The sequence below is a fragment of the Danio aesculapii genome, chromosome 10, assembly GCF_903798145.1.
Source record: "Danio aesculapii chromosome 10, fDanAes4.1, whole genome shotgun sequence".
Taxonomy (NCBI): domain Eukaryota; kingdom Metazoa; phylum Chordata; class Actinopteri; order Cypriniformes; family Danionidae; genus Danio; species Danio aesculapii.
Window position 1 is genome coordinate 12,219,575 of NC_079444.1, and position 25,694 is coordinate 12,245,268.

Genomic DNA, 25,694 nt, shown 5'->3' on the forward strand with positions numbered 1-25,694 from the left:
TCTCTCCTTCTACCTCTGGTAACTTTATTTTTACATTTAAGCTGGGTACAGTTATTATCATATGTTTTATCATTTTTATGTTTTATCAATTTATACAGTTATTTTGTAATTAATTCAGTTGTAACCATAGAGAATTATTGTGACCATAGAGAAGTATTTGTGATTTACTTTTGATTTAACAGCAACACTTAATTGCTCCATATTGCAATACAATACAATCACATAATATCAACGCTCTCCCACATTTATAGCTATTAATTCTGCCCTCATTTCCGTTTTTGGTATAAGATTGCAGAAGAATGGTTTGACTAGAAATGTAGTTTTTTACCAACATACTGATAACTTTTTAGTCATTCGGCAAAGCTACAGTTCGAACCGCAAAAAACAATATTAGCTTGAGTGGTTTACACCTAAGCAATTATACTAAAACATCTAAAAAAAGACACTCTGAAAGGTTTGCAACCACTTGAGGGCAAGAAAATACTAATGAGCAAATGTTCATTTTTTTTTGTGTAAACTATCCCTTTAAGACTTGTGCTGGAGAGACATGGCTGAACATTCATTCATTCATTTATTCATTCATTTATTTTCCTTTAGCTTAGTCCCTTATTCATCAGGGGTCATCACAGTTGAATGAACCAACTTATCCAGCATATGTGTTATACAGCGGATGCCCTTCCAGCTGCAACCTAGTACTGGGAAACATCCATACACACTCATTCACGCACAAACTATGCCAATTTAGTTTATCAACATCGACACAATTCTAACATTTTTGGCTCTATACACCAACACAATGGATTTGAAATTAAACGAACAAGATGTGCTTTAACTGCAGGGTGTCAGCTTTAATATGCGGGTATTTCTAAATCAGATGAACGCTGTAGGAATTGCAACAGTTTGCATATGTGCCTCCCACTTGTTAAGGGTCCAAAAGTAATTGCACAATTGGCTTCTAAGCTGTTCCATGGCCAGGTGTGTGTTATTCCCTCATTATCTCAAGTACAATGAGCAGATAAAAGGTTCAGAGTTCATTTTGAGTGTGCCATTTGCATTTGGAATCTGTTACTGTCAACTCTCAAGATGAGAACCAAAGAGCTGTCAGTATTAGTCAAGCTAGCCATCATTAGGCTGAAAACAAAACAAAGCCATCAGAGATATAGCAAAAACATTAGGCATGGCCAAAACACTAGTTTGGAACATTTTTTAAAAGAAGAAACACACCAGAGAGCTCAGCAACACCAAAAAAACCACAGAAACAACTGTGGTGGATGACCAAAGAGTTCTTTCCCTGGTGAAGAAAATACCCCTCACACCCCTGGAGATCAAGAACACTTTCTGGGAGGTAGGTGAATACGTGTTAAGGTCAACAATCAAGAGAAGACTACACCAGAGTGAATACAGAGGCTTCATTACAAGATCTAAACCATTAGTTAACCTCAGAATTAAAGTTCTAAAAAAGCCTTCACAGAACTGGAACAACATCCTATGGACAGTTGAAACCAAGATCAACTTGTACCAGAGTGATGGGAAGAGAAAAGTATGGAGAAGGAAAGGAACTCATGATCCTAAGCAGTGAAGCATGGTGATAGTAGTGACATGGCGTGGGCATGTATGGCTGTCAGTAAAACTTGTTCACTTGTATTTATTGATGATGTGACTGCTGACTCTGAATTCTGAAGTGTTTCAAACAATATTTTTTGCTCATATTAAGCCAAATGCTACAGAAGTCACAGCGCTTCACAGTGCAGATGGAAAATGACCCAAAGCATACTGCAAAAGCAACTAAAGAGTTTTTGAAGGGAAAGAAGTGGAATGTTATGAAATGGCCAAGTCAATCACCTGACCTGAATCTGATTGAGCTTGCATTTTACTTGCTGAAGACAAAACTGAAGGGAAAATGCGCCAAGAACAAGCAAGAACTGAAGACAGTTGCGGTAGAAGCATGGCAGAACACCACCTGGAAACTCAGCGTCTGGGGATGTCTATGTGTTCCAGACTTCAGGCTGTAATTGACTGCAAAGGATTTGCAACCAAGTATTACAAAGAGAAAGTTTGACTTATGATTATTATTCTGTCCACTTACTTTTGGACCCTTAACAAGTGGGAGGCACATACGCAAACTGTTGTAATCCCTGCAGCGTTCACCTGATTTAGATATAAATACCCTAAAATTAAAGCTGACAGTCTGCAGGTAAAGCACATCTTGTTTGTTTAATTTCAAATGCATTGTGTTGGTGTATAGAGCCAAAAATGTTAGAATTGTGTCAATGTCCAAATATTTATGCACCTAACTGTATATATAAAAATAAAGTTTTGTGAATCTCTTTGAGGTCTCGTAATGGATTCCCGCAGGTCATAATAACAAATATACAAACAACATAATGAACATATTTTTTTTAGAGTGACTGACAGATTTTTCATTTGTTTTGTCCCCTAAATTAATTGAAAAACTCCAAAAAATCTAATGATCTTATAAAAATGTGTTAATATACTTCATACTGTGATGTTTTCAGAAATTAATGCAAAGGCTGTAAGGACTTTGTGATTGCCTTTCAACAGCTCTGATATATAAAGTGATATACTGCCAGTGTTAATTGTTATTGAGGGAAGTTAATTATTATATGTCTGAATCATACACTGTAATACGCACCTATGGCTGGAGGAGTTCAATCTTTGATATACAGAAATCGTTGTCATTGAAATCACTGACATTCAGAATGTTGCAGGAGGGATTTGGAAATGTAATTTAAAACATCAGAATTAAAATGTATATGCAGTGAGGAAAATAAGTAATGAACACATCACCATTTTTCTCAGAAAACATATTTCTAAATGTGCCATTGACTTGAAATGTTCCCTAGATGTTGGTAACAACCAAAGAAATCCATATCTGCAAAGAAAACAAAACGAATTAGTTTACAAATAAAGTTATTCGTTATCAAATGAAATAATGCAGGGTAAAAGTATTGAACACATGAAGCAGCTGAGATCTTTCAGTAGTTCTTCAGCAATCCTCTGCCCTTTATAATTGAAAATGAATATTCTAATGCTGCTTCAGTCCAGCATCTACATTACTAGGATGATAAAGATGAAACCAGGGTGGACATTTCAGCAAAACAAGGATCCAAAACAGCCAAGGAAACTCTCAAATGCTTTCAGAGAAAGAAAATCAAGCTGGATGGGCCGGCCAATCACCTGACTTGAATCCAATATAAAATACAAAATAAAGCTCAGATTTGACAGACGAGACCCACAGAACCATCAAGAGTTTTACACTCTGTTGAAGTCCATGATAAACTCTCACCTGAGCAATGCATGTGACTTCATTCTCCATATGAGAGCTGCCTTTAAGCTGCCATCACCAAAAAAGCCTTTATATAAAGTATTAAATACGTTTCAGTAGTTTCTGTTCTCTCTCCTTGTGTCATTTCATTGTTATTATACACAACTCATTTTTCAGATTTTTATTTTATTTTAATTTTTATGTTTGTATTGTTTGGGTTTTTACCAAAATCTTGTTCATTTCTATGTCTACAGCTCCTTTAGAAATAGTATTCCCTAGAAAAAAATATGGTGTGTTCAACACTTATTTTCCTCAGTGTATATAATGGTTTTCCACACATGAAGAAACAATGAGCTTACGCTAAATCATCTCTTCAAAACGGCGACATTTTTTTCTTTATTTCTGTTTTATTTTTTGCTTTGGAAGACTTTATAGGTAAGTAACTTTACTACAGTAAACCATTTACAAATGATGAAAAAGCATATTTACAAAGTTGTTTCCTATAATTAAATGACTAGCAAGAAATCTGACATGGATTTATCTTTACTGAGAATATAACAGTACAACTGTATTAAACATTGTTATGATAGAAATTAATGCATTGACATGATACAATTAATAATAAATTAATTGCAAGAACACCTCATTTCACCTTACAACAACATGTTGTAATTGAAAAATATATCAGTTCACTCTGTACATTATTGCACCTATATCATAAAATACAGCTGGTAGTTATGAGAAACATGATGTCTGTTATCAATCTAATGCCAACAACAGCCTGTACTTTCATACAGAATGAAGCCATAAAGTTTGATTAGTGTCATCTATTTGCTTATACCACATTTTAGTCTAGTTTTTCGAGTGTACTGTAGATAGACTGCTCTAAAGCATTTTCCTCTGTTGCCTTTAGAAACCATAGACCAACTCTGTTCACTGCTTTTGTTTATTATCTTTAAAGAAAGTTTCCTCAGAATTGTCCAAGGCGCTTCCTAATTTCGATGTCTCTCTTCAGTTGGCAGGCTGCACACGGCATGCAGTTGTAAACGATACAAAAGTCAGAACACATCGAACCCTGGAGATCAAAAACAAAAATATATATATATATTATTTTGAGACAGACAGACAGATTTAACTCAGTATTACAAATTGATACTTCTATATGTAATTTGAGTAGCGATTATTGGTATTAGCTGATAAAACCAATAGGTATCGGTATCAGACGATAAAATCAGGCGATAAAATGGTATCGACCAGTAAAATAATAACAATTCCTTACATTTATAATAGTGTTTTTCTGGACACTCAAAGCACTTTACAGATATTTGGGGGAATCTCCTCATCCACCATCATTGTGCAGCATCCACCTGGATGACGTGACGGCAGCCATATTGCGCCAGACCGCACACCACACACCAGCTGATTGGTGGAGAGGAGACAGAGTGATGAAGCTAATTATGTTATGTGGATGATTTGGAGGCCAGTGGGCAAATTTGGCCAGGATGCCGAAGTTAAACCCCTACTCTTTTTCGAAGGACATCCTGGGATTTTTAGTGACCACAGAGAGTCAGGACCTTGATTTAACGTCTCCTCCAAAAGACGGCTCACTGAGCAGTATAGAGTCCCCATCAATATACTCAGGCGTTAGGACCCACACAGACTGCAGGTTGAGCGCCCTTGCTGGCCTCACTAACACCACTTCCAGCAGCAACCTAGCTTCCCCATGTGTTCTCCCATCCAGTACTGACCAGGCGCAGCCCTGCTTAGCTTCAATGGCAGTTGCCATGTGTCAATTGTAGAGAGCTAGCTGCCAGCTGGAAAAGGAATAATCTGTCCTGACCAATTAAAGCAATAATTGGTGTCAGATGATGAAAGCAATAATGAGAACTGGCAAGTATTGACTGATAAAAGCAATAATCGGTATTCAATTCAAATTGTATTTATCTGTATTAATCGCTACTGGTTGATAAAATCTATAAACATCAGGACTTTGTCTTAAAAAAAAAAGCTTAGTGTCAGGGTGGATCCTGCCAGTAAAAAAAGAGAAAAAAACTTCAAATTTCTTCAAATGTCTCTTACGTTGATTAAACTTAAACAGGGTTTCAATGGCAAAACTGCAATTTGTAGACTCTGCACTGCTAACATTTTGGTTGAACTTCACTAAAACTTTTAATGCAACTAACTAACTAACTAACTAACTAACTAACTAACTAACTAAAAGATTTAGAAAGGTACCATAATGCAACTTAAAAGCATATATAAATGGAAAAACTCTCGTATATCACAAGCTGGGGGCTGTTAATTCACCATCTTCTTAACAGTATCTATATTGTGTTTCTTTCCATCTTGAAAACATTTAGTTGTGAAATTTCAAATAAAGCCTCTAGATGACTACAGCAAATCACTCATATAACACCTTCCAATAGGTAAACATCTATTGAGATATTATAACAATACAAAATCGTTGGATGAAAATTGTACTCTACAGTTTACCAAAGAAAAATACATTTAATTGGTCTTTAGAAGTTTGAAACAATAAAATGTTCAAGAAATAATATTCGTACACAAGATAAGTCCATTACTAGTTCAATACTATTTGTTACATAATTTACATCATTTCAAACTACTTAAACAGCCAATAAATGTCACTTTCTTAAACTTTTCTGTTGTCAAAGCAAAGATCAAAGTAATATTTAAAAGTGTTAATAAACAATAAAGAATCACAAACTACTGGAAAATAATAATACATTAATTTTATGTAAAATATTAATAAAAAGATTAATAAACTTTTTACAGTGTGGATAGATAGATAGATAGATAGATAGATAGATAGATAGATAGATAGATAGATAGATAGATAGATAGATAGATAGATAGATAGACAGACAGACAGACAGACAGACATTTACCTGTATGTTGTATTTAGTTCTGTATACACTCCTCATTGGCATGCCTAAACCACATAAGCAACACTCGTTCATGTCACTAGCGATGGAGCAGCCCATACATGGGAGACAGAAAAGGCCACAACAACCTGAGGAAAAATACAGGATTGACGTGAATTTAGAAATTAATCTTAATGATCTTGATTTTAGATACTTTATAGCTCACAGTGTAGTAACAACACATTAAAGTGCCACTTTAATGACTTACAAACGCTCATGTCTTCACAGCAGCTCATTAATCCAGTCTGAAACTCTTGGGGTCCAAACGCAGCAGGTTGAGATGTCACCTCCATGACCTAGAAGGAAAGAAATGAGAGGAATATTTACCCTAAATTTAACGCCATTCACCATTCACTGTAAAAAAATGTTGGGTTCAACAAAATGCCTGCATGTTGTCCCAACACAAATCGATTAACTTAATTGTCTTTACAAATTTAAGTGGATTGAACATAGAAAAATTAAGTTGTCCCAAAATAACTAAAGAACTGTGTTAATTTAGCTCATTTTAAATAAGTAGGAACAAGCAGCAAAGATATATATATATATATACTTTTTGGGTGTTTACTCTAAAATTTTATGAAGAAAAAAAGTTTTTTACAGAAGAAAGAAACTCAAACAGGTTTGGAACAAGCGATGGATGAGTAAATGATTTTGGTAAATGCTTTTTTAGTCGATCTATCATTTCAATAAAGCAATTGAGTTTCACAAAGCTTACCTTTCGCGTTGTTGAGTCGGGTAATTCTCAAATGATTGGGTAGTCCTCTACACATCGAAATAGACACAGGATGTCTTTAAATACAGTTACAAAGTCAGACACGCCCTTCGTTGGTCAATAAAAACGTTATAGCGACAGATTTTATTGTGGAAATATAAATTGCACTTCCTTTGGGTCCAAAGTTCTTAATGGTTTACAGCTACACATTTTGTCTCACACCTTCCAGCAATGATTCGTGCCACATCATTCATTCATCCTTGAGATATCATCAGTTTACAAGACAGAGCAATGATATGACACACTGAAAAAAAATTATTCAAAGATGATTCCTTGGATTTACTCATTTTTTTTTACGTTAAGTGGTTGTAAAAAAATTATTTGGGCTGAATTTAAACAAACAAATTAAGTTGACCATTATTAAATTGAATTTGTTTGTTTAAATTCAACACAAATAAATTGTTTGCAACAGTTTTGCATGCAACACTTTTTTCAGTGCATTATTATAACGACACAAACTGACACATTTTAATAAGCAAAGCGTTTAGAATTATTTTTTCTGACCACTCGTCTTTTGCTCAACAAGCCTGCATTTACAAAATGTTACCCTGGATCACAAAACCTTCTGTGCTTCTTCTGTCACACATATGTATTTTTGCTAATTGCCAAAACATTTTTTTTTTTCTTTAATGACAAAACATTAGAAACATTAAAGGTGCAGTACACTGTAAAAAAGACTAATTTTACAGAAAATATCTCTACATTTTTTACAGTCATTTATTTGTCATTTCAAATTATATTCAACACTCAGTAAAATGACAAAAATCTCTCTAAATTAACAGTTTGACTTTCATTTTAGGTCCATTACCATTAAAGACAAATTACTGACATTTTAGTTTTTTACAAAGGGAAGTTCCTGTATTATTTATATAGTAATTTTTCTGTTATTTTAAATTAATCAATTAATCAATTAATTAATTAAAAAACTCCATAAAATTATAAACAATATCTGTAAATTAACAGCTTAAGTGTTATTTAATATATTATATAATTAATGACAAATTACAGCAATTTGTCTGTTTTATACAATAAAACTGCCGTATTATTTACACAGTGTTTTCATTTTTTTTTGAAGTGCGTTTAAAATTATGTAAAATTAAAAAACTAAGTTGTAATTACTTGTGCTCCTTGCTATATTAAGGTTTATGACAATGCTAACAATTGTTTTAAATTCTTATAATTTTAAGGTAAACCCTTATTAGTTTTACTTTTAAATGTATTTTTATATTTAAACTCTACACTGTAAAAACTTTTAAAAAATCGTTAAAAAAAAGAAGGTCAAATTACTGGCAGCTACGGCTGAAAAACAAAAACCATAATATTACGGTAAAATGTCTTTGTTGAAATAAAGTGCAAAAATAATAAATCTACAGATACTTTCACTAAAATGTTTTCAGAAAAACACGATTATTTTACAGACTTTTCCTAGATTATTACGATCAAATATGTGTCCAATAAAATTACACAACAAGAGTTTTACAAACACTGGACTTTTCCTCACTGATTCCGCTGATTACACACACACACACACACACACACGCACGCACACACACACACACAAACAGCCGGATAATCTAGGAAAAGTTTGTAAAATAACTGTGTTTTTCTGTAAAGATTTTAATGAAAGTATCTGTAGATTGTTGTTTATTTCAACAAAGACATTTTACCGTAATTTTATGTTTTTTGTTGACCTTTTTTTAAAGATTTTTTTTACAGTGTAGGTGATCTGCCAAAATGCTAACCCTCCCCTGTCGTCCAAAGCCATGCCTCCTGAAATTGCAAATGCGCACAATTAAGATGACAGAAACCCATTAGATCATGTCATTCGCTAGTTAGAAACGTTATAGTACTTTTTACAGTTCTGAATGAAAAACTGTATTATATCTAGCATGTTTTCAGTTATGTAGTTAGTAAGCAAAACTTGTCATCACTCTCTCACCAATCTCACTCATCAGTCTCACTTTCTCACGCACTTTGTCCTAAAGCAACTACTGTATGCTTAGTGATTGGCCGGCGGCGTGCAGGAATTACACTCATTACTAAGCCATACTTACTTACTTTTTCGGACCGAATACTTAAAATAGCATGGTAAACGTAAATTTGTTGACAGACAGTTTGGGCTACTTATCAGAATCATGGGAGATGTCAGCCCGACAATATTTAATTGGATGAACATTTTTTAGTTTTATGTCTAAAATATAAGTATATAAAAATACACATAAATACATTTAGATCATTTACTTTTATCATTAGTATTGGAATGTGAAGAGACTTTCAATCAACACAACAAGTAATGTTTTCTAAAGACAATCACCTACTGCACCTTTAAGTAAAGATCGTTCCATGATAATACAGTATTAGAAAATGTCCTACTCTAAATATAAGTACCAATGTACATTACAATCTATTAGATGAACGACTGCTTACATTTACTTGAGTAAAAATCTTTTTGTTAAATATTTATTTGCTATATTATTAAATAATACACATTTTTTTTGCTGTTGAATCATTTAACTTTTCTGGTCATCTCAGCTTACATCAACAAATCTGACTAAAATATTAAGTTAAACTTTGTATAACTTAAAAAAGGCACACTGTAAAAAAGTTGACTCAACTTAAAATTTTAAAGTGCAACAAACTTCAGAAAATTTTTGAGTTTACTCAACTTAAATCGAGTCAAGTGCAGTAAGTTTTTAGTTGAGCCTAAAAAATGTCCTGAAGTTTGTTGCCTTAAAATTTTTGAGGATTCAATTTAAAGTTATCCACAGACTTCAATATTCAAAAGTAAAATTACATAAGATTTTCCCAAATGTATCCTTATTGTGCAATAAATGTAAAACCTTTGAAGGTACATTAACTCTGATTCTGGTCATGCCATAAAATCTGTTCATTTTGGCAGAACGTTTTTAATTTTATATCTAAAGTATATAGGATTGATCTGTCACCAGAGCCAAAATTGGGCATTTATGAAGACACCTTGGAAATAAGTGATACATATATACACAGGCAGTATCTTTGTGTATGATATTAGCAAGGAAAATCATTTTACAAAATTGGACGTCAGATCACGTTCCTGTCTTTGAAACCTTGATTAGGAGTTTAAGGTATGTGTTGCCCATGGAAGAAATGCGATATGGGCTGCCAAACAAACAAAACAGACTTTTTAAAATCTGGAACCCAATTATGTTTTATATCAGTAATGCTGACTTGTAACTCATTATAGATGGGATTGGTTTGGCATATGTCGAGCTGTGGAGCCTACACATTTCTCTGTAAATTATTTATTTTTTATTTATTCATTCATTTTCTTTTCGGCTTAGTCCCTTTATAAATCAGGGGTCACCACAGCGGAATGAACCGCCAACTTATCAGGCATATGTTTTACGCAGCGGATGCCCTTCCAGCCGCAACCCAACTCTGGGAAACACCCACATAAGCTTGCACACACTTGCATACACTACGGGCAATTTAGCATATTCAATTCACCTATACCGCATGTCTTTGGACTGTGGGGGACACTGGAGCAGCTGGAGGAAACCCGCGCGAACACGGGGAGAACATGCAAACTCTACACAGAAATGCCAACTGGCGACCTTCTTGCTGTAGGGCGATTGAGCTACCCACTGCGCTACCGTGCTGCCTATTTATTTTTTATATTTAATTCAATTTTTTTTCTCTCTTATGCTTTCTGGATGATACTGTATTATGTTCTATCCGACTGTTTGTTATTGTTTATTTTCTTATGCTAAAAACAATAAAAAGATATATATATATATATATATATATATATATATATATATATATATATATATATATATATATATATATATATAGTCCCTTTATTAATCTGCGGTCACCACAGCAGAATGAACCGCCAACTTACCCAGCATATGTTTTACGTAGCGGATGCCCTTCCAGCTGCAACCCATCACTGGGAAACCCATACACACTCATTCGCACACATACTTACAGTATGTAAAATTTAGCCAACTCAATTCACCTGTACTACATGTGTCTTTGGACTGTGGGGGAAACCGGAGCACTCAGAGGAAACCCATGCAAACGCAGGGAGAACATGCTCACAAAAACTCCACACAAAAACCCCAAACTGACCCAGCTGAGGCTCGAACCAGCGACCTTCTTGCTGTGAGGTGACAGCACCACCTACTACGCTATCGCAACCTATTAAAACCTGATTAACTTATTAAAATAAGTTTAAGCAACGTACACATATTGTTGTCTTGACTTTTGTCATTCAATATTTTACAGTGTATGTACATTTTTTAGATGTTTATCTGATTTGTGTACAAATCAATTTGTAAAGTATTTTTTATATGTTTTTTGTGGATGCATTATATTTATTTTAAAAGATAATATTATTATTTGCTAAGTTTTTCTTTGTGAAGTCAACAAAGTCGTTACGTTTTCAGATCATCTATTGAAAGATTTAGTTTTACAAAATTCTGTGCAGAAATAACAAATTCCACAGGTTCTGTCTGGCCCTCACTGTGTTAGGGAAGCAGACGGACAAGTTAGGTGAGTATATAATGAAAGATGTTTATTATAGCAGAGGAGCACACAAGGATAACAATGGGGATGTGAATGGAGTATGGTTGAGCTGATATTCCTTCTTCGGAGCAGGATGGATGACAGACACTGAGGGAGGCCGAATGCACACACCAGAGGGCTTGCGGGGAAGACAGACTGAAGACACACTCAATACAGACAGGACACCGGGAACACTGGACAGACTGGAACGAAACAGAGATAAGGTAAATTCAAGAGATTAGATCAATGTGATAGTGACTACCAGGAGGTACTCGCTATGAGTCCGCTTCGTGGGAACGAGACCGGACACTGACTGAAGTGAGGTGTGTGCTTATATAGTGAATGGAAGTGATTGGGTGCAGCTGTGCGTGGTTAATACTCAGGTGACGGTGATCGTTGCGTGATGCTGGTGGAAGAGCCTGGCCAATCCGTGACACACTGATCTGTCTGGTCCTCAGAACAACTAGGTGAGCATTTCATGACCCTTTAAAGTTCACTTTAAAAAAAAACATTGAAGAATTCATGAAACAGTGAATCACTAAAGAAGACCAAAGTGACAAACAACAAGATTTGCAGATGAGTCTTTATTAAAGGATTGAAACAAAAATGTATGACTATCAAATTAACAATGACAGAAAAGTAATACTTCTGGGAGTTGGGGATGGGGCTGTGTGTGTACCTGTGTACTGACTTTATTTGCCAAATTCTATACAAATGCCCTCTGTGGCAATCATGTCTGTGTGTGATTTTGTGCGTGTGAGCGAGCATAAATTTTCTATATTACATTTGTGCTCTTGTACATGTTCCCAATTTCTGTTTGGAAATTTTCAGATTTATGCCAGATTTATTGATTTTTGTTGTTGTTGACAAATGAAAAAAAGCTTCCAATCATTCAGTACCAGAAATGTAAAACAATTGTCAGAAAAACCAAATCAAGTCCAGATTGTTTTTATGTGAATAAAGATAGATAATGATGTAAAGTCACACAATCTTGTCTTGAAACTAGTGAGGGATTGGGATCATATAGATCCTGAGTTCAAATGAAGGATTAATCATTTATTAGTATTATGGCAGTTATCAGTAAAGGCCAGCAATAAGGAAAACACTCCTGGATTACATAATGATGGAATTATGCACACATCACAATCAGACAGCTGTGATGCAGATTACTGGATTCAGACAATACTGTGTGGCAAAAAGTTTATAGCTTTACTGTCTACCAGTCAAATGAGATCAGTGACCAACCACAATACAATGTTGCCACTTTCCTTCAACATAAAGCAGCAGAAGCCTGCTTGAAAAATATGCAAATTTAGCATATTCCTGACATCATCGTTCAGCCTAAATTCACAAATTCACTGCCAATCTGCTGCTCAGCACTGCGAAAATCCAGGGTAATATAAACAAATATCATCTGAATATCCTATCATCTGTTATGGTTCTATAGTGTTGAAGAAAATCATGTACTTATTTTATCAGACTGTATTTGAGAGTGTCATCAGATATGGTTTATCTACATGGTATGGCAATCTTTCTGTAAATCTGAAATCAAAAATTTTAACATTATCAAACTTGCTGGGAGACTAATAGGATCAGAAACCTTTAGCAGTATTCAAACACTCTACAAGCTATGCACTCTGACTGAAGCGAAAAGAATTCTGAACAATCTATCTCATGTCCTCTTCCCATGTTCTGATCTCTTACCTTTTGGTAGAAGAAGCGTAATAGACTTAAGAACTCTTTTATCCCAGTGTCAATCAGACTGTTGAACACTGATTGATAGTGTGCATGTGTTTTTCTTTGTGTATGTAATTTTTTTTTGTTTTTATCATTTTTATTGTGTCAACTTGCTGAAGTGCTCTGTGAGTCCACAGAAAATTCACGAGAAAAAAAAAAAGACCAAGAAAAAGAAAAAACTTTTTTGTAATAATAATAATAATAATAATAATAATAATAATAAGGATAATAATAATAATGCATTTTATTTAAAGGCGCCTTTCATGACACTCAAGGTCACCGTACAGGACAGTTAGAGCAATCAGTTAAAATAAAAACACAATAAAAGACAATAGAATACAATACAAACTTAAAAAATGCAGTCGGGTTAAAGTGAATAATCTGTTCTAAACAGATGTGTTTTGAGTTTGGATTTAAATTGTGAAAGAGAGTCTAAATTACGGACATCAGAAGAAAGTGAATTCCAAAGCTGAGGAGCAGAGTAGCTGAAGGATCTGCTCCCCATGGTGACAAGGCGGACAGAACTTGACATTTTTGCAACAGTTCAGAGATGGTTTATAGTTTATATGTCTGCCTCTATATTTAAACAGCTAACAGAATTTTGTTTAATATTTTGTATCGACTATCAATGCAAAATTTTCTCAAAATGGTAAATCTAAGGATTGTTTGATGCTACATGTTGCCACACCAAAAGGGCATAACTTTGGAACAAAATCTTTATGTAGGTGAGATGATTTTTATGTGTGTGTGAAGCTAATTGCAAATGAGTCTGATAAAAATGTTAACCATTTGATAAAAAACAAAATCTCTCTTTATTAAGTGAGTAAATATTTGGATGTCAGCCTAAGGGGATCCAGACATGCCTACTATCCAGACATGCCTACTGCCTTTAAGTTTTTATGTAGCACGTCTGGTATGAAGATCTTCCTTTCAAAAGAACTGAACAAATCCTTTCATTTCATTTTCATTTAAAACTGAATGAGAGGAATGTTTGTCTTTCTGTTTTTTAAAAAAATCTGTAATTAAATTATAACATATTAATGTGACTATTTCTACTAGCCTATAGATATGGCGAGAGCTCATTTGAGTTTTGTTCCTCCAGATAATTTTCAATTTGCTGTGAAAAGATTCTAGATTTTGGAATTATTCATGACACATTTACCAACAGTGTTGCTACAACTTGGTCTTCTCTTTTACGTCAGATCATCAGGGTGTGTGTTTTCTATGGGAAGTATGACGTATTGCTGTTAGTTGAGTCAGCAGCGCAACATGCCATTGTCTTATTGCACATAGTAAACACACCCTTATCTGATATGGAAGATATTGGAGAACAAAGTTGTTCGTACAGTTTTTTTTTGCTGCACAAAAGTGTTCCTAGAGCTTTGTTTCATTACAGCTGAACAACTTAAGTCACATGGAATGTTTTCACAATGTTTTTAGTTTCTTTTCAGGACTTTGAACATCTCATTGCTGTATATGGAGGAAGAGAGCTCCTGGATTTCATCTAAAATATCTTAATTCATGTCCTGAGGATAAACAAAGATCTAAAGGGTTTAATGAGGGCGAGTAATTAATAACAGATTTTCTTTTTTGAGGGAATTAATCCTTTAAGAGGCATGTAACATGACTTGCTAAAGTTTGAGGTAGTCATTTTACTGGTGTTTCTGCCATTTTGTGCCCAAAACGTGTTTGAACACATTTCACACCTCAGTGCAACAGCATTAGTCTTCATTACAGCATCCACAGGACAACAACTAACATGTTAGTGCAATAAACTGGGACAAAATACACAGAGCAAACACTAAATCACATTGGAAGAATATTTATTATTTAATATTTTTTATTCCATGTGGCGACCACTGATGAAGCAGGGACTAAGCCGAAGGAAAGAGAACGAGTGAGATTGAAAGAGTTTAGTTAAAAAAAAACAAGTGATAAAATGTTAATGCACAGACATAACATACTGCGACTCTGCAATGTTATCCACTTCTTGTAAAAGGGAAGAATGTGTTTGAAGTACATTTAAAGAATATTGACAATATAACTTTGCAGTTTAACTGTACTGAATGAACACAATTTCCAAATAGGACAAATAAGAACTGCAATCATAATTACATTACAATGTGTTTTATTTAGTTGACCCCTTCGACTTTCTTTGATCTCCTATTTTCAAGAGCAGTATTTAAGGACATTAGTGAAGATAGTAGTGCTCTTTTCTAGTTCTCATAATTTCAGTGTGCCGTTACTCTTTCTAATGTCGATGTCTCTCTTCAGCTGACAGGCTGCACAGGTAAAGCAGAAGGTGGTGACAGCCCAGTCATTGCACATGGATCCCTGGAGAGAAGCAAATGCAGTTCAAACACAACTGTAAGAATTAGATGAATTCTATTTATTAAAGCTATAAAGATACTAACCTGTATGTTGTATTTAGTTCTGTATACACTCCTCATTGGCATGCCTAAACCACATAAGCAGCACTCGTTCATGTCACTAGCGATGGAGCAGCCCATACACGGGAGGCAGAAAAGGCCACAACAACCTGAGGAAAAATACAGGATTGATTCTGATCAGCAGGATAGACTGATGTCTGTCTGTCTGTCTGTCTGTCTGTCTGTCTGTCTTTCTATCTATCTATCTATCTATCTATCTATCTATCTATCTATCTATCTATCTATCTATCTATCTATCTATCTATCTATCTATCTATCTATCTATCTATCTATCTATCTATCTATCATCTATCTATTTATCTATCTATCTATCTATCTATCTATCTATCTATCTATCTATCTATCTATCTATCTATCTATCTATCTATCTATCTATCTATCTATCTATCTATCTATCTATCATCTATCTATCTATCTATCTATCTATCTATCTATCTATCTATCTATCTATCTATCTATCTATCTATCTATCTATCTATCTATCTGTTTACCTACCTACCTAGGTGTACAAACTGGATGTATTTATATTTATATCACAGTCACTGCCATAAACATCCAATACCATAACAATTCCAATGTGATGTTAAATTATTGAATTATGCATCTCCTCTGATGGAATTGGAAAAACAAACATTTTAGGCTAAAGACAAATATGCTTATACAAAAATGAAGAATTAACCAGAATATACATTATGTATAATTTACTGCCATTGTGTGGAAAAACAATGGTAACTTTAACATTATCTCATTTTGTATTCTTACAAAATCTGCATTTTTGGAATCTGATTACGTCATCCAGATAACAAAATTCAGATTTCAAATTCAAATGTTATTTGACACACACAGAGTCATATGCAGTATGATATGCAATGAAATGCTTACATGCTTGTGACCTTAAAATAATAACAACAATAACAAAATAATAACAACAAAAAGAATCTAAATTTGGAGAAATATAAGTTATGCAATAGGAAATAAAAGCAAATATTAACATCGATATTGTCCTTATTCACAATCGACTTCAAATCCATTTGTGTTTGATTCACTTACATACGCCCACGTCGTCGCAGCAGCTCATCAAGCTTGAGTGAAATTCTTGAGGATGAAACGCAGACGGTTGAGATGTCACCTCCATGATCTACAACAGGTAAAGAAATCCATGCATAACTCACTGTGCTTCAGCTTAGTCCCTGATTTATCAGCAATCGCCACAGCGGAACGAACCGCCAATTACTCTTGCCCTTCCAGCTGCAACCCAGCACTGGGAAACACCCATACACTCTCTCATTTACCCACATACATACTCAAACACTTTGGCCAATTTTGTTTACCTAATTCACTTGTACATGTAGCAGCTTCCACTTAATATTAAATGGCCTTAAAGGGACAGTTTACCCCTAAAAATAAAATTCTGTCATCATTTAATCCTCCTTAAACTTGTTTAATTTCTTTTGATCAACACAAAGGAAAACATACTGAAGAATGCTAAAAAAAAAACAGCCATTGACTTCTATTGTATTTTTGGTTCCTACTATAGATGTCAATGGCTGCGTTTTTCCAGCATTCTTCAGAATGTCTTGTTTTGTGTTCAACAGACATTTACAACTACTTGAGTGTGATTGAATGATGAGGAAAATGTCACTTTTGTGTGAACTATTCCTTTAACTACTGTGTACTTATATTTGAATGAATCATTTGATACAATGCACTTACTGTGTACAAATGTTATCTGTTTTAAAAAATACCTTCTACACTCTCAGAATTAAAAGTGCGGGAGCTGTCACTGGGGCAGTACCTATTGAAAAGATACATATTTGTAACTAAAAAGACCACAGTGGTACTTCAAAGATACATTTTATTACCCAAATATACCTTAAATGTACCAATATGATCCATTAAGGTACCAATATGGTCCATTGAGGTACCAACATATTCTCTTCAGGTACAAATATGTACACTGTAAAAAAAATCTGTAATGTAACATTTTTTTTCCAGCAGCTGGGGTGCCGGGGAAAAACTGTAAAATAATGACCTTTAAAATACAGAAATTTACCGTAAAATAACAGAGATTAAATGCCAGACATTTCCTTAAATTTCTGGTAAATTTCTGTAATTTAGCGGGCTTTATTTTACAGTTTTTTTTTTCAGTGCACCTTTTGAGAAGATACTTCCCCAGTGACAGTTCTTGTACCTTTATTTCTGAGAGTGTAGTAATTACATCTGTAATTAATTTCCTTAATTACATTCATAATTACCACCTAGCCTTACCCATATCCCACCTTAATAATGCTATACATGTTTACAATACAGCATACAGTAATTACATTGTCTTTATTTTTAAGCATACACACATTGCAAAAAAATGTTGGTGCCTTAATTTTTCTTGCTCTATCAGCTTAACTTTCCTAGTCATCTCAACTTCAATCAATTAAACTAATAAACAAATAAAGTGAAACTTGTATGACTAAACAAAATGAGTTAAAACCTGATTTACTTATTAATAATAACATTGACATATGATGTTTTACAGTGGAGAAGTTAAGATGACTAAATCTAAAGTTGATAAATGACAATATTAAGTTTCCGCTTACCTATTTTTTGCGTCAGATATTTCTCTGTGGACTGAAACATGAATAAGATGCGTATTATATTAGTCTGAAAGGTCACGTGTTCAGGCCCACCCTTAGAAATATAGGCATAAAGGTCAATTACTGCTTTTTTGTCATAATAGTTAATGTCCTTCTTTTAGGTTCAAAGTCCTGCAATGCTAGTTGTAGCAGACGGTTGTAACAGCCCACAAATGTGTGTTTTTTCCAGGAATTTGTTCCTTGCTGCCACACCTCATATGTATGTCAACATTTCTGATGAGGAACAATGAATACAATCTGATTACAGTTAAACTAATGTTCTGAAAGTATGGACTGAGCGATTAAGGATACTAATTAGCTGACTATTCTGAATGTAAAACAGTTTTCCAACTAACATAGCGACTTTTTCATTTAATAAAGCAGCAGTAGACTTATTCCACTTTATGGGTTTTTGTTTGTTCAGCAATTTAAAGCTCAGAAATGATTTACTGCTGGCTAGCTTAAAGATTGTTGCCATGAGTATAACTGCTACTGACGACTTTTATGACATTTATGATTATCACACTAAAGACATGCTGCTATTAGAGTGGCTATTAATAACCGATTGCAGCAATACTTATGAAGAAAGGTGATATTGTATTTTTTTGTTTAATTTTTAAAAATGAAAAGAAAAAATCCAATGACCACACTATAAAACCCAACAGTCAACTTTATCAAGTGAAATGAGTGTAGTTAACTCAAAATGTACTGAAAGTTAATTCTACTCATTTGAAGAGTTTTAAACTCAGTGTTGAAGGTAATCAGTTAGTTAAATACCTCATTACTTCAACTTAAAAGGAGTAAGTTCACAGTACTTATATAGATTAGTTTTTTTTTACTTAAATGGTTTGTAGCAATTGGTTTCCCCAAACGGTTTGAGTTGCCTTAACTTATTGAGTTTTACAGTACTCAGTTGGTTTGAGTTCTCTTCATTTATTGAGTTTTACATTGCTCAAATTGCTTCGTTTACTCAAATGGATTAAGTTCACAGTGCTCATTGGGATTAGTTTTTGAACTTAAATGGTTTGTTGCAATAGATTTCCTCAAACAGTTTGAGTTGACTTTAATTATTGTGTTTTACAGTACTCAGCTGGTTTGAGTTCTCTTCATTTATTGGGTTTTACATTGCTCAAATTGCTTCATTTACTCAAATGGATTAAGTTCACAGTGCTCATTGGGATTAGTTTTTGAACTTAAATGGTTTGTTGCAATCGGTTTCCTCAAACAGTTTGAGTTACCTTAACTTATTGAGTTTTACAGTGTAAAAATGACAAGCAATGAAAAGACAAATACTTTTTTACATCATGCACTTTTTTATTTTAAAGCTTTATTTTTGGCCTTTTTGCCTTTTTTAATTAGATAGGACAGTATTTAGACAGGAAGCGAAGTTGGAGAGAGAGAGAGAGAGGGGGGGGGGGGGGGGGTACCTGCTACTGCACCATATGTCGGCGCGCTAACTACTAGGCAATTGTGCCGAATCATACACGTTTTTTAATAAGTCTGTAATTTTTTTTTTTATGTTATAAATGAATAATACAGCATTAGTTCAGTTATTGTTTTAGTACTATTTTGTATTTACAATCCTTTAATGATTCATTAAGTAATACTTAGATTTATTTAAACATTAATACTTCAATTTATTAATCATTATTTATCAATCATAGTGGAAACTCCAGGTTGGGCTTGGGCTAATGACTCAGCTCGTAAAAATTAGATGTTTAATTGAGGAACTACAAAAAAGCCAACAAAAATGAAATGTTTAATTTAAATGTTGTAATTGGATCAGACTTTTTAAATGTAAATACTGTCACCTGAGAGATGCAGAAGACATCGGCGAGCAAACCAAGGCAAAGACAGGAGCAGCTCGACTAGTATTTTCAGCATTGAACTCCATTGTGTTATAATGGGATTGTTTAAGTTTTTTCTATAATAAGTTTATTATAAAACGTTAAAAATTATAGCGCATCATTATTTATTATGTTTTAAAGCAACTTTTTTTTGTTATTTATTTTTTTTGTTTGTTATTTTTAAATGATACGGTAATAAATGAGAAATTACTCAAGGCAAATTTAATGTAAATCGATTTGGCATATTTAACTTCGGCACACAGTTCTCAATCAAGTTTGGTTTTTGGTCCTTTTTTCAAGAAAAAGTTTGGGCCCCCTGTTATATAGTATGTAGTATTTAGTTTATATATATATATACACTGCTCTCTTTAAAATTAAATGAAAAAATAAGTGATAATTCCAAGATACTGGAGCACATATTCCATTGTTATATAATACCAGACATTATTCAGCAATATCTTAGGATGATTATGCCACCTACTCATCATTAATAAGTCATAAGTGCAACTGAATCTGATAGAAAATTCACCAAGTCATACAGAAATCAGTACGTCAGTATCGGGAAGAGGTTTGTCCTGTGTGTACATGGGTCATTTCTTTCCTTTGCCTGATAAAGTCTAAGTGGTTGAGCTCAAATATTGCACAACAACATCCACCCTCAACATCAGAATGATGATAAACCACTTAATGTAGAGAAAAATATGAATGTGTGCAGTTTAAAGCAGCTGAAATAAGCTTCTAATCTTCAGTTTGTGTTATTTATTATACATTTATATCAGCGGAAAGTGTTATGTAGATAACCGGAGGAAAAAGTAAGGTCACATAAAGCTTATGCTATTCATTATTTATTATCTCTCAGGAATGCTTGGTCCTAATTGGTCATCAGTGAAATTCTATCATGCCAAGATGTGTAATAAACACTCAATGGCCACTTTATAAACTGTCAGAAATAAAGGTATGCGAGCTGTCACTGGGGTGGTACCTTTTCAAAAGGTACAAATTTGTAACTAAAAGATCCACATTAATACCTCAAGAGTACATATTAGTACCTTAAAAGTACAAAAGTGTTCCTCTTAAAATTTTTAGGTACTAATATATACATTTGAGGTACAAATATGTACCCTTTAAGTACAAACATGTACCTTCTGAAAAGGTACCACCCCAGTGACAGCTCGCGTACCTTTATTTCTGAGAGTGTAGATACATGTTGCTAGTATCATGTTGTATCATCTTTCGCGTTAATAACAGTTATGAATTCTTCATGGAACTGATGAATTGGAAAATGAACAGAACAGATGCAGGAAGATAAGTTGAACCAATGTATTTAAAGAAAATTACCAGTGAGGTGCACTCTAAAAAAACAAGAGGTACAAAGAAGGTACAAACCATTGGGGCAGAACCTTTTTATGGGACAGAATTGTACCTTTAGACAAAGAAACAAAGTTGTACCATTGCAGTTTGTACATTTAAAGACATGATTTGTACCATAGGAAACCAAAATCTACCTTTGGTTTTTAAAACCGGCAGATATAATATTGTACCTTCAGGTACAAATCTGATCCAGGAAGGTACCACTACAGTGACAAGACACTTTGTACCTTAACAGTGTCAAAAATGCTTACCAAACATTTATTTAAAATGCTTTAAATGTTAAGTTTACAATACCTATAGTTTTGTTTTACCAGTTGTTTTGTATTATAGAACTTAATAATCAATGTTTATGAGTTTCTTTAAACATATGCTTTTAAATGATGATTCATGTTATAATATGGAAATTATTCATAAAATCACTTTGCCTTTCCAGTCATATTTATTTTCATAGATATTGTCATAAAGGAGTTGTTCAACACTTTTGTCCCTTTTTATGAGAACAATTGTGTATCTTCATTTCAGTTGTACCATAAAAGGCACAGAACAGTATCATAAGAGTTTTTTTTTTATCATAAGAGTTTTTTTATTTGTACCATCATGTACCTTTTTTTCTGAGACCAGTGCCATGCACTGTAATATTTTGTGTTAGCCCAGGGCCACTATTCATTATATATATATATATATATATATATATATATATATATATATATATATATATATATATATATATATATATATATATATATATATATATATATATATATATATATATATATACAGTTGAAGTCAGAATTATATAGCCCCACTTTTTTAATTATTATGTTCACAGTATGTCTGATCATATTTTTTCTTTTGGAGAAAGTCTTATTTGTTTTATTTCGGCTAGAATAAAAGCTGTTTTTAATTTTTAATTAAACATTTTCTGGTCAAAATTATTAGCCCCTTTAAGCTAATTTGTTTTTCGACTGCCTTCAGAACAAACCATTGTTATACAATAACTTGCCTATTTACCCTAACCTGCCTAGTTAACCTAATTAACCTAGTTAAGCCTTTAAATGTGACTTTAAGCTGTAAAGAAGTGTCTTAAAAAATATCTAGCCAAATATTATTTACTGTCATCATGACAAAGATAAAATAAATCAGTTATTAGAAATGAGTTATTAAAACTACTGTGTTTAGAAATGTGTTGAAAAAAATCTTCTCTCTGTTAAACAGAAATTGGGAAAAAAAATAAACAGAGGGGCTAATAATTCAGAGGGGTTAATAATTCTGACTTAACTGTATTTAACTATATATACACACTATAATGTAGACCAACAATAATCTTGATAACAGCAACAATAGTAATAATAATAATGATAATATCATTACTATATAAGCAATTTCACACAAGTAGCAGTGCGATATGGCTGTATATCAGCACTGGTAGGCCCACCTGATATACAGCCATATCGCACTACCATGAGTGTGATATTGCGTTTATTCAACAGTTCGGTGGCACAATTGTGTATATAAAAAAAGAAAATCAAACACGGAGAGTCTAAAAATCCTTTTGTATTAAGAACCACTTTCTTCCGCCATTCATTCAAATCTGCAGCTGACATCAAATTCACCAGCGTCACTTTAGAGTGTCTAAAGTAATGACAGGTGACAGGTGATTTTGCTGACATTTTATGATTATAAGGCTGAACGTGACATGAAATGCCATCCGTCTACAGATATCTCCTTTCAGTATAATAGTCTATTACAGTCTACAGCATTTCTCTGTTGTAATTGGGACATCACAATAATTAACCATGAAAAAAGCAGCGCAAACACTACCAGATTGCTGTTGTGTTTGCGATAAGGAAAAACGCTAAACACATGCAGGCATTTCTTCTTTCTGACAACACAACAAACATTCCTGATATGTGAGTCCCATCTCATACTCAATACAATCATTTCTATGGTCTAAATACAGCACTACAACATACAAAAGAGAGAGATCGACTTAGAATATCACTTAATTCACTTAAAATTTATTAATAATGATTTGATCAGCTGTAGTTAGAAATTATTGTTTTATCTTCTAAGGGCTTAATATGCGGTCCTGTCGCGGTCTTGTGGATAGACAACATCAACCATCTTTGGTCTGCTCAGTATGACAGGCTGATAGCCGTCGATGCGCTGTCTCTCAGAATTTATAAATATTTAAAATAGGCACTATCCTTATAAATAAACGGCATAGTTGCAATCTAAACAACTATATTCTTGACTAAAAAAAGCCTCAAAAGTACATTATAATGTCCAAAAGCTGCAATATTTGTCAAATTGTAAAGTGCCCTCTGCTTGTTGCTGTATGTTGGAGGAGTAATACACAAGGGTGAAGGGCGGTACGAGTGCTGTTACTGGCAGAATATTGCACGGCTATCAACCAATCAGATTCAAGAACCAGACCGAATTGTTGTATAAATTTCATATTTGTCCAGGGCCATCATTTTTTTACATTGTATAATATTAAACAAACAATAATCAATCATTGAATTACAGTAATAATAATTATTGCTCTATTTTATTGATATTATTAGTATTACTATTACTGTTTTTATTATTATTGTTGTTATTATTGTTTGTCTAATGTCTAATCAGGGAAAATGAGTCGTAAAGTTAATTTTATTTAAAATTAAAACTGTAAATTCCTCAATTGTTTGTGGTTTCCTCACCTCTATCTCCCATTGCTATGAATCCTAAGCAAAGGTTTAAGTTAGCTGAAATCAATTTAGTTGCTATTGCTAAATCAAGTGACCTCTCTCGGTCTAGATGCACTTTTACATCTCAGTATATCATCTCAGTGTCAGTATATTGCGCACGTTCATAAGCACAGTGCACTTGTGTAAACACCAGACACCTGCGGTCAACTTTCATAGTTTGGAACAAAACACAGGCGCATCTGAGGTAATACATCAGCAGTGCGAATGCATGCAACACACAGAGTTCTTGTGAACGTGCACACTATATTGACACAGAGAAGAAAATCTGTTAGTTATTTTCGTTTTATCTGCATTTAAAAGTATTCTTGCTGCTTGATTATATTCTGGACACAGACTGTTTTGAGGATTTGTTGTTTTCTGTTTTCTAAGAACTTGCTGTCTGTAAATGATGGAAGAGCTCTTATATTTTATCCAAAATATCTTAAATTGTGTTCTCAAAACAGTGAATAAAGGTCTCTGAAGTTTGGAATGACATGAGTAATTCAGAAATGGCGTTGATTTGCTTTTGATATCGGTGGGGACCTAATTTGACACTAAACCCTACTAATTGTAAAATTTAAATAAAACTTCATATTTAAAATGTAAAGTTAAAGGAATGTCTGACAAAAGGGTAGTCTTATAATGACTTCCACCGCATCTGAACACATTTATGCACTTTAAGCTAAAAGATGACTTAACACGTCCATGTTCTGTTCCTTCCCCGAGCGTGCAAGCAGAACAGCACGTTTATTTCGCACTATATAAAAAATACTTAAATAAATAAATCAAATACAATGAGTAATAAAAACAACATTAAATCAAGCATGTCTTATGGTGCAAAAGTACATTTACATGATTTTACTTTGACAAGGATTGAACGCAGACTATTGAAAAGGGGGAAGCATATGACACAATAATCATTTCATCTCGATTGTTGTTTTTTCATAATCGTCGTGGAGGCCAAAATCAAAATGAATTTTTTATTAATTGCACATCCATGGTTACTTTTATGATGGACTTGTAGCGAGCTTGACTTCAAATGACTGACACTTTTCTTTGAAATGTAGCTGCTTGTCCATGTCTCCCCTGAGTCTTGCACAGTAAGCCTGATTGAAAAATTTGATTGGAAAAGCATTATTTTATTTTGAAGGCGATGAAATTATTGGTGGGGACATTTTAGTGATCTGTGGATAGTGGTTGGGACAACGCTCTGTCTATGCTAATTCTACACACTTGAATGAGTAACATTATTTTAATTTTGGAGTGAACTAACACAATTTCTGTCGTTGCCACTGAATTTAAGTTAAATTAAATAAAGTGTAACCATTTTTCAGCAGTTGTAAAGCTCTATAAAAACAATCTTTATAAAGTATGGACCCAAA

The 25,694-nt window shown here is 33.6% G+C and overlaps 2 protein-coding genes across 2 annotated transcripts; both read right to left on the reverse strand.

Annotated features, from left to right (window-relative positions):
- Positions 1–3,808: 3,808 nt before the first annotated feature.
- Positions 3,809–7,036, reverse strand: plac8.2 (placenta associated 8, tandem duplicate 2). Its single transcript, XM_056467632.1, has 4 exons — positions 6,947–7,036; positions 6,440–6,527; positions 6,196–6,320; positions 3,809–4,361 (listed from the first exon to the last, which is right to left on the reverse strand). The coding sequence occupies exons 2-4, from the start codon at positions 6,522–6,524 to the stop codon at positions 4,257–4,259; spliced, it is 315 nt and encodes a 104-aa protein (XP_056323607.1). The 5' UTR covers positions 6,525–6,527; positions 6,947–7,036; the 3' UTR covers positions 3,809–4,256.
- Positions 7,037–15,094: 8,058 nt separating this feature from the next.
- Positions 15,095–18,438, reverse strand: plac8.1 (placenta associated 8, tandem duplicate 1). The gene is made up of 4 exons (XM_056466940.1): positions 18,330–18,438; positions 16,789–16,876; positions 15,703–15,827; positions 15,095–15,622 (listed from the first exon to the last, which is right to left on the reverse strand). The coding sequence occupies exons 2-4, from the start codon at positions 16,871–16,873 to the stop codon at positions 15,512–15,514; spliced, it is 321 nt and encodes a 106-aa protein (XP_056322915.1). The 5' UTR covers positions 16,874–16,876; positions 18,330–18,438; the 3' UTR covers positions 15,095–15,511.
- Positions 18,439–25,694: the final 7,256 nt, after the last annotated feature.